The 14,507-nt window shown below is 49.3% G+C and overlaps 1 protein-coding gene across 1 annotated transcript in view; it reads right to left on the bottom strand.

Moving 5' to 3' along the window:
* PKD1L3 (polycystin 1 like 3, transient receptor potential channel interacting) overlaps window positions 1-13,707 on the bottom strand; it is a gene marked incomplete at both ends in the record, with an annotated part of 90,450 nt that extends 76,743 nt beyond the window's left edge. The window contains 5 exons of the mRNA XM_080703463.1: window positions 1,526-1,673; window positions 5,917-6,027; window positions 10,126-10,311; window positions 11,199-11,360; window positions 13,407-13,707. Coding sequence (XP_080559589.1) covers window positions 1,526-1,673; window positions 5,917-6,027; window positions 10,126-10,311; window positions 11,199-11,360; window positions 13,407-13,707 — 908 coding nt within the window. The remainder of the gene's footprint in view (window positions 1-1,525; window positions 1,674-5,916; window positions 6,028-10,125; window positions 10,312-11,198; window positions 11,361-13,406) is intronic.
* Between the last annotated feature and the right edge of the window lie 800 nt (window positions 13,708-14,507).

Raw genomic sequence — 14,507 nt, 5'->3', positions numbered from 1 at the left:
ATCCTCTGCAAAAGGTCCCCGCGGGCCCAAGATACAATCTCAGAAAGGTAGAGAGTTTCTCAAGACAGAGAAACAGAATAGTCTGCCATGCAAACACGCACAAGGCATGGAGAATTCAAAGTGAAAACGTAACTCCTAAAGGAGAAGCCCTGGCTTTCATTTCACGCCAGTGAATTCTCCCCCTCTGCTCATGCGCGATTCTGTGATGGGCAGAGAGTCTGATTTTAAAATCTCTCCCTCTTACGCCGGGCGTGGTGGCGCACGCTTGTAATCCCCGCGCTTGGGAGGCTGAGACAGGAGGATCGCACAGGTTCGAAGCCAGCCTCAGCTACTTAGTGAGGCTCTCAGCAACTTAGTGAGACCCTGTTTCCAAATAAAATATAAAATAGGTTGGGGGTGTAGCCCGGAGATAGAGGCCCCTGGGTTCCATCACACACACACACACACACACACACACACACACACACACACACACACCTCTCCCTCTTAGACTCAAGGCTTTAAGCAAAAGTAGGGGTCTGTACAAGCACACGAAAGAAAAGTTACAGTGGAGGTCACACAAAGTACACAGCTTCTGACTAAGTAAAATCCACCCTATTTTCTGAATCGCAAATGAGTGTTGAGGTTCTGGAAGACTGTAACTTTATAATCTTGCTATGATATATGGTTATATTTTGCTAAGTTAAATGGTAGCAAACTGGGAAAACACAAATAGAACAATACCATCGGTATGTCCATCACTTAGACTCCCTTCCCCAAAAGATGTATCACATATAATTTCTCATTTTACATCCTGAGACAATCAAGGCAGCCATCAGTGTAAATGACAGGGAAGGAAATGAAACAGCAAGGCCAGGGCCGCCCGGGGGTCCCAGCCACACCAGCAGTAGCTGGGATCAGACACCCAGCATCAGCACCCCCGATAGGATGCTGGCTTTTTGGGCATCACTGCACAGTGCCCGAGAAACACTGGCGGCTCACACTGTTTCTATTGGACAGTGCCATGCTAGATAGCGATCATCTTGGTTTTATAGACTGAGGCTCAGAAAGGTACAGAAGCCCTGCCCAGGGCACATGCTGGGGAGTGGCAGAGATGCAAACCAAGACCATCTGCCATCGGGGGCCAGGCTCCTGGAGCAACATTGGGGTCTGAAGATGCTGCAGCTGGTATCTTCCAGGGAGCACGGTTGACTCCACCGTGATGAAAGGCAATTAAATCTGATTCATAGAATTTTATTCCCACTGCATGCAACTTTCCCGCCAGCTTAAAAATGAACCCAGGCGAGCCTATTGGGTGACAACTGGCACAGGCTTTGCCATCAGCTGACAACCTGACATGTGAGAAGGGCCTTCCTTGGCCAGCCATCACTAATAGAGTAGGCCTGCACAAGAAAAGCCACCCGGCCCTCCCAAGAACCACGAGAAATAATAACTCTTCTTTGACACCACTAAGTTTTGGGGTGGCTTGTTATGCAGCAACAACTGACTGATACAACCTGACGCAAAGCTCCGAGATTCCACTTACCTGAGAGGGTAGTAGGGATCAAATGTGTGGCCATCTCCCATACTAAGTATGCAGGACAGGTTCCCTATGTAGGGAGAGAGGAGCCACGTCAGGGAGATGGTGACGTTGTCAAAGATGAAACTCTCAGAGGACACCTCCAGCCGCAGGCCTGCAGACCCAAACACAAGTGACACATGACCTCGTGAAGCAGAGACGCATGTTTATGCTTAAAACTTCCTCAATGCTAAGCCGGGCGTGGTGGTGCACGCTTGTAATCCCCGCGCTTGGGAGGCTGAGACAGGAGGATCGCACAGCTTCAAAGCCAGCCTCAGCTACTTAGTGAGGCTCTCAGCAACTTAACAAGACTTTCCAAATAAAAATATGAAATAGATCTGGGAGTATAGCCCGGAAGTAGGAAGCCTCTGGGTTCCCCCAATACCACCAAAAAAACAAACTTCCTCAATGCTATCTACCTGACTGTTCTTTTTATGTAAGGCATTTAAAGTTTTGTTTTTGTTTTTTTTGTAGTAGTGGTAGTACTGGGGATGGAACCCATGGCTTTCTACCTCTGGGCTACACCCCTAGACCTATTTTATTTTTTATTTCTAAACAGAGTCTCGCTAAGTTGCTGAGAGCCTCACTAAGTTGGCGAGACTGGCTTTGACCCTGCGATCTTCTTGTCTCAGCCTCCCAAGTACTTGGAATTACAAACATGCCCCACCACACCCGGCTAGTTATATTCTTTTTAATCTTGAAAGTTTTTCTGAGTGTTATTTTTCACTCATAGTACACAATCAAGGTACAGAATTTGAAATTTATAAAGGCTTCAGAATGAACAACAAGCCTCTCCTATCCCACAACCCAAGTTCTGCTGCTCAGAGATAAGCATTGTTCCCAGGACCCCAAAGCGCCCTCCAGACACAGCTGCACGTAGACAGCCGCGCGTGCTCTTGTGTTGACACAAAAAGTATGTGCTGCAGTTACTGTTTGGAACCTTGTAATTCACTTAATAGAGCTCAGAGATTTCTTTATGTGACTAAAGTTAAAGCTGCCTGGTTCTTCTTTTTATTTTTATTTTTATTTATTTTTTGGTGGTACTAGGGGTGGAGCCCAGAGGCTTTCTACCTCTGGGCTATACTCCCAGACCTATTTTATATTTTTAGGGTCTCACTAAGTTGCTGAGAGCCTCACTAAGTAGCTGAGACTGGCTTCAAACCTGCACGATCCTCCTGTCTCCGCCTCCCAAGCGCGGGGATTACAAGCGTGCGCCACCACGCCCAGCTGCCTGGTTCTTTTTAATAGCTGCACAATGTACCCTAATTTATTTAGTGAGGATTCTATTGACCATCCAAATATATTTCATGATGGCAAATATATTTTATGAAGGCGAAATCCTTTTTAAAAAATCTGCCTGGCTGAGGTGGCAGAGGAATCGCTGTCAGACACTTAGTATACACTTAATTTGATAAAACCTTGACCTCCGAAAGTTGGCACAGAAGATGGGGTGAGGGAAGTGGAATTTTCTGGGGCTCCATCCAAGCACTGTCATCTTTCAGTGTCTGAAAACTAAAATGTAAATGGGAATAACTTTGTGGAGTTGGTCAGAAAGCCATTAGTGTCCTGATTCCCAGCTCCCTGAGGCTGCCCAGGATGCACCTGGGGCCAGGTGTGGTGGTGCGGGCCTGTAATCTCAGTAGTTGAAAGGCTGAAACAGGGGAATTGCAGGTTCAAAACCAGCCTCAGAAATTTAGCAAGATCCTCAACAACTCAGCAAGATCCTGTTTAAACACAATAAATAAATAAATAAATAAATAAATAAATAAATAAATAAGGATGGAGAGCCGGGTGTGGTGGCACCTGCTTGTAATCCCAGCATTTGGGAGGCTAAGACAGGAGGATCGCGGTTCCCTGCCAGCCTCAGCTACTTAGTGAGGCCCTTTGCAACTCAGTGAGCTCCTCTTTCAAAAAAAAAAAAAAATACGGCTAGGGGTGTAGCTCCAAGGTAGAATGCCCCTGGGTTCCATCCCTAGTACCTTTTAAAAAGGATGCTACTGGGCCTTCTGGTCACAGTCACCAGGATACTGGATAAAGTCCCTCCCTTCACAAATTGGAGTCGGACTGTGATCAGAACACACTGGTTCACAGAGGGACAAGGTATTTGACATCAGAGAAGGGACAGAAAATTTGGTCCACACGGGCGCCCGACCCAGCACGCCTCTTTGCACTGGGCTGCACATCTAAGCCACAGCAATGCCCCGACTGGCAGATCTCCAAAGGGCGTCACCCTTTGTCTGCCAATAAAACCACCCAGTGAGAATCACTGCCCCAAAATGTGGCCTCTTCCCAGAAAATACAATGGAGATGTCTCACTCGCTCTTAATCCCATCCAGGTGCATCCAGCAAATGAGTGCCAAGTATAAAACTTGGTCTTTGCCGCGCCCTCTCCTGCCTCCTCCTTCCTGAGACTCGGCCGTCCCAGACGTCCCTCGGGGTCCCTACGGCCCCGACATTATTCACCTGTTCCCTTCAACATCCCTCATCCCCGCTGTTCACACCCTCGGTGGAAGCTGCTGTGCTGAGTAATTTGTCAATCGACAGCACTGTTCGATTCCACGGCCTGTGGGGAAATCGGCTCACTCAGGCCCGGTTTGTAGGAATGGAGACTGAAGCTTTAGAGGGGAATTAGGCCGCGTCTACTTGAAACGCCCATACCCTACAATCTAGCGTGCCCACTACTGGGCTCTCACCTCCAGAAATAAGCCCAGGTACCTGGCAAGGTGTAGGAGAGGCCCACAGTGAGAGGTAAGAAGGAAAAATCGGAAGCCACCGGAGTGTCCATCAATAGGGTCCTTGTCTTAATCTAACGATGGACTGCGATGTAGGCACTAAAAGAATGAGACAGGCACTTGGAGAGATGTCCAGGATATATTAAGTGAAGAAGAACTGAGATATGGATTAATATGTTTCACATGATTTCATCTATCTAGTGTGTGTGTGTGTGTGTGTGTGTGTGTGTGTGTGTGCGCGCGTGTGCACGCGCACCCCGGCTACTGAACCCAGGGACATTCTACCTCCGAACTGTTCACACCCTCGGTGGAACAAGCCCTTTTTATTTTTTTATTTTTGAAACAGGGTTTCACTAAGTGGCTGAGGCTGGCCTTCATCCTGCCATCCTCCTATGTCAGCCTCCCAAGTACCGAGATTACAGGCACACACCACTGCACCTAGCTATGTATATGTACAATCATACAGAGCCATGTCTATGCAAAAACATTAAAAAAACAGGAAGGATTTTTTTTCTAAATAATAATGTTTCTTTATGGGAGGGGTAGGATTGTTGAAGTCAAAATTTTTTCCTTTCTTAATTTATAAAACCTTTATAAATTGTGATAATGTGGGTTATTTTTGTGACTTTCAAGATTTTTTTTTTTTTTTTTTTTTGGTCGTACTGGGGTTCCTGGAAACCCTCCTATCTCAGGGCTTCACTCCCAGACTTATTTTTTATATTTTTATTTGGAAACAGGGTTTCTTAGGCCAGCAAGACTGGCTTGGAACCAGCGCGATCCTCCTGTCTCTGCCTCCCAAGCAGGGGCGGGGGATTACAAGCATGCGCCACCACGCCCGGCAAGATTTGTATTTTGTGTGTGTGTGTGTGTGTTACTGGTGATAGAACCCAGGGGCCTTCTGCCTCTGGGCTACACTCCCAGATTTATTTTATATTTTATTTGGAAACAGGGTTTCTTAAGCCAGCCAAGTCTGGCTTCGAACCTGCTCGATCCTCCTGTCCCAGCCTCCAAGCGCTGGGATTACAAGTGTGCGCTGCCACGCCTGGCAAGATTTTTTTTTTTTTTTTTTTTTGTTGTTTTTGCGGGTCTGGGGATGGAACCCAGAGGCATTTGACCTCCAAGCTACATCCCCTGCCCTATATTTTATTCTTTATTTTGAAACAGGGTCTCACTAAATTGCTGAGAGCTTCACTCAATAGCTGAGGCTGTCCACGAATTGCAATCCTCCTGTCTCCGCCTCCCAAGCGCGGGGATTACAAGCGTGCACCACCACCCCGGCAAGGTTCGCATCTTTAAAAGTGAGAGCTCTTCTGGCTCCTCCCAACCAACCCAGCAGCCTTGCATCTGTCTATTGTATGAATGGTTCATTCCCACAAAACTTAATTCAAAGGGGCCTGAAGCTAAAACTTTTTTGAGTTTAAGTTTTCTGTTGCTTTTTTTGTGCACACAGATCTGCAAACAGTTCACCCCAAGAGGCAAGTCAGGTGGGAAGGTCGGGCTGCAGGGAAGCTGTTTTGGGTAAACATGTCCCTTATCACACAGCAGATTCGCCCGCCTGGGTGGCCACTGCTGGACACACTGTGAAAAAAAGAAAATTCTTACACCCAAGGAAGTCAAGAGACTCACCTTCCCGGCACTGGTACTGCACCCACAGGTAGCTGCCTTGAGCGGGGCACGGGTCTCCAAAGTAGGTCCCATCTGCGGCTACCTGGCAGGCCTGCAGACCCTGGCACTGCCCTAGGAAGCAGAAGGTGGTGCAAAACACAAGGACCAGTGTTCAACAGAGCTCCACAGACATGAGGAGCCTCTCTCACCCGCCAGCCCACCATCTGCCCAGCAGGACCCGCCGTGTCTGCTAAGACCAGGCAGTGCGCGGACCCTTGGAGGAAAGGATTTCTAACCTTGAGCAGGTCAGAGGTGGACACATTAGTTCTCAAGCTAGCCTCCCAGATCCTCCAGGGGGCTTATAAACACACGGGGTTCCAGACCCTGCCCTCAGGGATTCTGGTCCGGTAGGTTGGGATGAGGCCCAGGATTCTGCTTTTTCTAATCATCTCCCAGGTGATGTTACTGCGGCTGGCCCAGGGACAGCACTTTGAGAACCGCTGGTCCATTAGCACCTACTCGGCTGGTCTAAAGTTAAAAACCTACACCCTGAAAACCAACAAGAGGGGGCAAGACTAGGGAACTAGTCTGTCAGGAGTGGCCAGTGCCTGCAGGAGTGGGTAACAAGGATTCCTACACCAGAAACCCCAGGGTCACCGACTGACCCCTCCCTCCCACGCATAGATTAGGTGTTGCAAAGGAGCCCGGGAGAAAGGGTCAAGAGGCGCGGTGGCCTGAGAGCATCCTTGTGGCGCTGTGTCATGGTTTTCCTTTGCTTCTCAGAAACCTGTGCTCTCTGGTATTCCCAAGAGTCCCTAGTTTGGGCATATTAGAGAAAACATATGTCCCTTGAATGTATGCCATTTTAAATATGATCCACATAGCCTGGCGTGGTGGCGCACGCTTGTAATCCCCGTGCTTGGGAGGCTGAGACAGGAGGATCCCGCAGGTTCAAAGCCAGACTCGGCTGGCTTAAAAGACCCTGTTTCCAAATAAAATATAAAATAGGTCTAGGAGTGTAGCTTGGAGGTAGAAGGCCCCTGGGTTTCCATCCCCAGTACCACCAAAAGTAAATAAATAAATAAGTAAATAAATAAATATGATCCACATAAAAATAAAAAGAAAGCCATGCTCACTCCAGACTTTGAAATGTTTAAATGCCCACATGGGCCGGGCGTGGCGGCGCACGCTTGTAATCCCAAATGCTTGGGAGGTGGAGGTGGAGACAAGAGGATCACTCAGGTTCGAAGTCAGCCGCGCGGGCTTAAGAGACCCTGTTTCCAAATAAAAATATAAAAATGGGTCTGGGAGTGTAGCCCGGAGGTAGAAGGGTTTCCAGGAACCCAGTACCACAAAAAAATAAAAAAATAAAAAAATAAACTCCCGTGTGGTTGCCAAACCAAGCAAGATCCCCATTGCATCCCCAGCTGCCTCCTCGGATCTGAACGCCTCCTCTCCCCTCGCTGCTTCCTGTGCCCTGACATTCAGCACGGGTCTATGAGTCCTAGCCCGCACCTCCCAGCCGGCTCTAAGTTCTTAACCTGTATGTGCAATTGAAGTTCCTAACCTGTATGTCTAACTAAAGTTCCTAACATTTATTTCCAACGGAAGTTCCTAATCTGTATGCCTAACTGAAGTCCCTAGCCCGTATGCCCACTTGCCCCCCGGCACCTCCATTGCGTGGATATATGATGCCTGGGATTGAACCCAGGGCCTCACACATGCTAGGCATGTATTGTTCCACTGAGCAACACCTTCAGGCCCCAAGCGTGATTACTGAGAAGACCTCCAGATCCGAATTATATAGTCCATGTGTATTTACAGCACTAGACTATAATCTCCAAAGGAGCTGGAGATTGTGTGTGTGTGCATGTGTGTGTGTGTGTGTGTGCATGTGTGTGTGTGTGCATGTGTGCGTGTGTGCGTTGGTTTCTTTTCTTCCTCTCTTCCTCCCTACCCCTCTCCATCCTTTCTTTCTTCCTTCCTTCCTTCGGATTGAACCCAGGGCGTATCCTATCCCTGAGCTAAATTCCGAGCCCTGTTTTATTTTTAGTTTGAAACAGGGTCTCTCTAAGTTGACGAGAGTCTCGCTACTTGCTGAGTCTGCCCTCAAACCTGAGATCCTCCTGTCTCAGCCTCACAAGAACTGGGATTATGGGCATGTGCCACCACGCCTGGCTTGGAGCTGGGGATTTAAAAAGTGCTTCGTTTACGACTGTGTCTCTAGCACCCAGAATGGTACCTGGCACGTGTAGATACATACACAGCGTGCTTTGGCTGAGTGAGTCCGAGCACCTTCTGCTCATCCTTTTGGAGTGGTTATCACACTGTTGAGTAATTGCCTGTACAGACACATCTGTCTCTCCTTTGGACTTTGAGTTCTTTGAAAAAACAAGGTTTGATTCATCTCCGTATCTCCAGAGCCCAGAATAGTGCGGAGCACAATACTGGTGCCCCATAAATGTTTATTGGCCACTGAGTGGAAGGGTGATCAGGGCACTTAGGTAAGGGAGGAGTCCCCGGGACCCTCCCAGGTCTTCTCCTCCAACCCTTCCCAGGGGGCACAGGGCCCCCCTCTGGAGTGCTCTCTGGGGCTGGGCTGCCATGTTTCCAAAACTTGCAGCTGAGCCCTTGAGGAAACAGCTCTCCCAGCCCCAGTGCACCAGTGAAGGAGGCTTGTCCGGCCGAGGCCCTTCCTCCTCAGGGCCACAGCTCAGGATTGCTGGAGCTGGTTCGAGCATGCCCTCCTCTGCCTGTGGTCAACACGCGCAGGGGAGAGGGGCAAGGGGCGGTTTCAAGGGAGACGAGGTGTGCTCCCTCAAGGAGGAGAAGGGTCAGGGTTCCCTTCCTGGATCTTCAAAGGGCCTGTGGGTACAGGAGGCTGGCCCAGCAGCCCCAGGCTGGGAGTCTGGACACATTGACGTTGCTATGTCCCCCTTAGCTGGGAAGCTGCAGACCACCTGCCTTCCTGGGACCCTGCAGGCTGGACAGAAGGCCCCACGGCATATAGGAGAGGGTCCCCAATGTCCCAGATAATGGGGGTCTCTGAAAACCTCACACCTCCCAGCAGGGTTCAGAGAGCCCCTGTGATCCTTGAAAGCGAATGCTTATCAAATCGAGCACTGGTAGAGGAGAGATTTCGTCTGACTTAGTAGCACAAAGCCCTAGAGGAACTCCCTCGTGTGGAGAGAGAGCCTCGGGGACGGCTGCTTCAGCCTTAGCCACGGTGCAAAAGATGGAGAGATGGGTGGCGGAGCCGAGCCGCGGCACCCTTACGTAACGTATGCTCTGAGGACGTGAGAACAAGGAGCAGCGTGACGGACCACGCGTCTCAAGAAGCATTTGTTGAGCAAAATACAACAACAAAAGGGAAATACATGGCAGAAACTCACATTGTCTAAGATGGCAGCGCTTGTGTAAACATCAAAACCCTGCAGGGTAGCAGGACGTAATGTTTAGGGATCATAGAGGGCAGGAGTAAAGAGCTATGCGTGTTATTAATAAACACCGTATTTGTAATAGAATCAGGACCACAGAGGCCTCCACAGAAGCCTTTAGTAGAGAGAGAGAGAGAGAGAGAGAGTGTGTGTGTGTGTGTGTGTGTGTGTGTGTGTGTGCGTGCATGCATGCATTACTGGGAATTTAACTCAGAGGTGTTGGACCTCTGTGTTGGACCTCCAGCCCTACTTTGTTTTTTATTTTGAAACAGGGTCTTATTAAGTTGCTGAGGCTGGCCTTAAACCTGCAATCCTCCTGTCTCAGGCTCCCAGTGACTGGGATTATAGGCATGTTTCACCATGCCCAGCCCTGTTTATTTTTTAATGAGGGACTCTTAAGCAAATGATCCCTAACTGTTAAGACCTAGCAAAGGCTGGCAGTGGTTTTCTGGGAATTCATCACGGTATATTTTTTATTCTTGTCTGTATGCTGGAAATATTTCAAAAATCTTAAGATTATGTTAGATAAATTGATATTTCCTGCCTCCAGAAGGGTGAGGGAGCAGAACTCCTCTCTGACTGGGTTTGATATTGGGCAGAGGGCCAGTCACAGCCCCCTGATCCCTGCTGGAGGCTGCAGGCAGAGACTGGCTAGTTTTCCCACCCATGGAAGGTCCAAGTCATATCTGAAGATTGTTAGAACTTTCTCTTCCAGAACTCTGTGCTGAGCACAGAATACTAGTACTTGCCTAGTATTTGGTGCCCAGCCAGAGCTGCAGAGCCTGGGCCCTACCTGCCACTTCATCTTTGACGCTGAGCCAGCTGCAGCCCTCCTCCAGGTCCGAGGCACGCCGGGCATCGGGGGTGCAATAATGGGGGGTCTGGCGCCCGTAGAAGGCATCCTGGATCTGGATGACCTCGCCCGAGCCGCAGTGCATGGTGACATTGTGACCTTCGCAGGCCAGGCTCCTGCCGAGCTCTGAGGCAAAAGGAGACCCCAGTGAGATGGACCCAAGGCTGATGGATGAGAAGGGTCAGTCACAGGTCAGGGTGGGAGGGGAGAGCGGGGAGCTGTAGAGAGGAATGGGAGACACCGAGATTCAGAACGTCACACAGCTGGGGAGTCGGGGCGGTGGGCCAGAGACTGAAAGGGAGAAAGTCCCAGACACACAGAGGTGAGTCAGAAAGAGACAGACAGGCACTGAACCAGGGAATAAGGAGATAGAGAAACCTGTTAGAAGCCTGCTTTGAGGTCACCTCGGTCCAGCTTGGGAGAGGCATAAACTACCCCCCTCCAGTGGAGATTTCTGCACCCAGACAAATGTCCGAGGACCAGATGAGTCCAATTAACAAAGACCCTGACAACTTCCTAATTTGCCCGAATTTTACCTTTTCCTTCCCCAATTCATCCGTGACCACCTTGATGTTTTCTCCCAACTCACCCCATGACTGCTTTGCTGTCTCCCGTGATTAATAATTTTTAGTGTTTTGGTTAAAAAACTCTCAATAAAAGCAAAATACTGATGGGGGGACAGGTAGGAAAGATATCTCTCTACTCCTCAGCCCCCTCAGCTATCCTCTTTCTCTAATAATAATTTTCTCTAAAAATTATTATGACTATTGTCATTCATGTAAGAGACCTCTAATCGATCAACCAACCAGCATCGATACTATCTATTATAGAAACCCACAGAGAGACTGAGGGAAAACCAGAAGGAAGGAGAAAAAGAAGCCAATGGAAGACCAAAAGAAACCTGAGACAGAGGAGGAGAGAGATGGAGGGCATAGAGATGGAGGCTGAAAGAGGAAAGAGGGGTTGGGCTGGGCAGCGGGGTAGGCGGGAAGGAGGGAGAGAGGGCTGCTCACCAAACTCGCAGATAAAGGCAAAGTCCTGAGTGCAGTCGAAGGCAGCCCACTGCGAGGAAGGGCCTTGCTTGATGTAGCCGCAGGTGCCTGGGGCAGGTGCAGCCTGCCCTTCCTGCCAATTGCTGTAGCTCACGTTGGAGGTGTCCAGCCAGGTCCCGGGCCCTGGGATGGGAACATGACCACTAAGGTTTGGCAGGGTCCTCCCTTATCTCCTCCTGTGCAGGGCTTGCCCCTTCCCAACTCCTGGTCCCATGGACGCTCCATCAGTGGGGATCTTCCTCCCACACCAGTGAAGGCACACATCCTCACCATTAGCATCCATACTCAGACAGGAATGGGGACGACAGATCAGTGAGCCTGTAAAAGGTGATTCAACTAAAGAGATGGTGCTTAGCCGGGCACAGTGGCGCACACCTGTAATCCCAGTACCTGGAGGCTGAGACAGGAGGATCCCAGGTACGTGGCCAGCCTCAGCAACCTAATGGGACCCTCTGTGACTTAGTGGGAGCCTGTTTCAAACTAAAAGGTAGGTGGGTAGGTGGGTGGGTGGGTGGGTAGGTAGATAAGGTAGGTAGGTAGGTAGGGCAGGAGTGTAGCTCAGATATAGAATGCCCTTGGTTCTACATGTTTGTTTTAGATATTTGTTGCTCAGAAATTCAGTCCCCAGTGGAAGGAAGGAAGGAAGGAAATTGATGCTTCCAGCTCTGCCTGCCATTGATTTTAAAAAAGGCCCCAGAGAGCCAGATGTGGTGGCGCATGCTTATAATCCCAGCATTTGGGAAGTTGAGACAGGAGGATGGTGGTTCATGGACAGCCTCAGCTATTTAGTGAGGCCTTTTGCAGCTCGGTGAGACCCTGTTTCAAAATAAACAATAAAAAGATGAGCTGGGGGTACCGCTCAGAGGTAGAATGCCCCTGAGTTCCATCCCCAGTACCGAAAAAAAAAAAAAAAAAAAAAAAAAAGGCCCTGGCGCTTGCCATGGGAATTCACCAATGTACCACCCCTAAGTAGGGTCCCTGGTCAGCTGTGTGGCACAGGACTGAGTTAAAATAGAAGTGATTCTGGATTCCTTTAGAACTCTTGAGAACCTTGAAAATTCTGCTGAAGCCCTTCAAAAGGCTCTGTGTGTGTGTGTGTGTGTGTGTGTGTGTGTGTGTGTAGCATTTCAAAGACACTCCTGTGTTCCAAAACACTAGACAGAAAAATTTAGTAGCAAGACTCAACATAATTATTCATCTTAAAAAGAAAATAACTCTATGCAAAACCAGAGTATCTTCCCTCTGCCAACCTGTGCCCTGCAGCCACCGTGCGTTTCCTTGTAAACCACTCCAGGCTGCTCTGCTCCACACGTCAGGATTGGTGAGTGCCTGCAACCTGCTTATGCAAATGCTCCTCTGCTGCTCACTGCGTCCTGGCTCCTGCTTCTTTGAGAACATTCAATCTTTCAGGTTGCTACGTATAAGCCCAGTGAATCTGCATCGTTTCCTCCCAGAGCCACACAGGGACATCTTCATAGACACCACTCCCTCAGCTGCAGATGGGCAGATGTCTGTCATGTAGAAATTCACAGCTGCTACATCTGCAAGTCGAGGAGCCATTCAAAAGACACTACTGGCCGGGCGTGGTGGCGCACGCTTGTAATCCCCGCGCTTGGGAGGCAGAGACAGGAGGATCGCAGGTTCAAGACTAGTCTCAGCAACTTAGCCAGACCCTCAGTAACTTGATAAGACCCTGTTTCAAAATAATATAAAAGGCTGGGATGTGTAACTCAGAGGTAGAATGCCCCTGGGTCCAATCAAAAGGAAGGAAGCTGAAGGGTGGGAGGGAGGGAGAAAGGGAGGAAAAATGAAAGGGAGGGAGGAAAGGAAGGAAGGAAGGAAGGAAAGAAGGAAGGAAGGAAGGAAGGAAGGAAGGAAGGAAGGAAGGAAGGAAGGAAAACAACTACTGTGAATAGTACTGTGCTAAGCACATGACCAGCTCTAGTCTCATAAAAACTGGGGAAAGAATTATGGATGTGCTTTGAAAATAGCGCAGTCATTATTTTCTGACTTTTAAGAAGAGGAGAACCATCATCATTTTCTCATTGGTTATTGTAAAGATCAGCACCGTAATAACCATGAAGCCCTCGGGAGAGAGCCCTGTACCATCCTAGCAAGACACTGAAGAAGCCATAGCTTCCCAGAAGACGCGGCAGTGACCGCACGTACCTGCCGCGCTCCCGTTGTGTGCCGGGGTCCCTGTGAGTCCGATCCACCACTCCCTGTCCTGGGAGATGCGCCCCTGCAGGAAGCCCTGGGTGTCCTCATCACGAACAAAGACCAGATGGCCTCCTTGCCCTTCGCACCAGCTCTGGGCACCGTGGAAGGGGCGTGCGAGCGGCACGAATTCATAGCAAGCGTCTTTGAAGGCCACTTGGGTCTTAGAGCAAGAGCTGGCCTCTTCTGGCTTAGCGATGGTGGCACTAAGCCTCAGAGCAAACCCCAGGAGTACCAAGCCCGCAGCACTCATCCTCGACCCGGGTGCTGGCTGGAGCTCACACTCCGTCCTTTTTATTTGGTTGCTTTTCTGCCATCCATCTTCCTTTCCTTCTTTGCATGAAATTATAGCAACTCCCTTTTGTTTATGAGACAAAAGACTTGGGGTGAATGGGACCAGGTTTCTGCTCCATCCCGATCTTTGTGTGGTGCCTGTTGATCAGTTCACAGAGATCTTCTAGAAAAAGGTAAAGCTGAAGTCCCATCTGTCTGTTTTTTGTTTTTTTCTTTTGCCAGTTTGCCATCAATGGTTAGACTCCAATAAGAATTCTTTGTTATTGATTTGAGGCCATTAGCCGAGCGCCAAATGTTTCAGGATAAGCCATCAGCATATGGGGAGGATGTGATAAGAAAACCTGGCAGGAAAGTTAGAGTTACGGGCTGGCCAGCAAACCAAGGGGCGCTCACAGGGAACCTATTGTGTAAGTAGAAACAGGTTATCATGTGTGCAGATGATAGCCAGCCTCTGGGCATGGCTGAAATCCTAGGGCCCCTCTGTTTACCACACTCTCTCTCAGGCCTGCTAGAGAAGGAAGATGTCCCACGAAACCTATTTGACATCGTCAGGAAAACAAATTTTAATTTGAAACTTAGACCTGGCCATCTTAACCCGCTACCTACACCCATCAGTGACTTTCTAGGGGCTATGGATGGAATTTGAATTTCTTGGCTCCATACACAAGGCTCTGTACAGTGTGGTCCCCGACAATATTTCCAAACACGTTCTTCAAATGTGGGAGATGGCACTGTCACTCCTTGCACAAGGGAGTGTAT

Source organism: Muscardinus avellanarius (assembly GCF_963383645.1).
Source record: "Muscardinus avellanarius genome assembly, chromosome: 10".
Taxonomy (NCBI): domain Eukaryota; kingdom Metazoa; phylum Chordata; class Mammalia; order Rodentia; family Gliridae; genus Muscardinus; species Muscardinus avellanarius.
The sequence above is the reverse complement of the archived record's forward strand: the minus strand, read 5'-3'. Positions and strand labels throughout refer to the sequence as shown.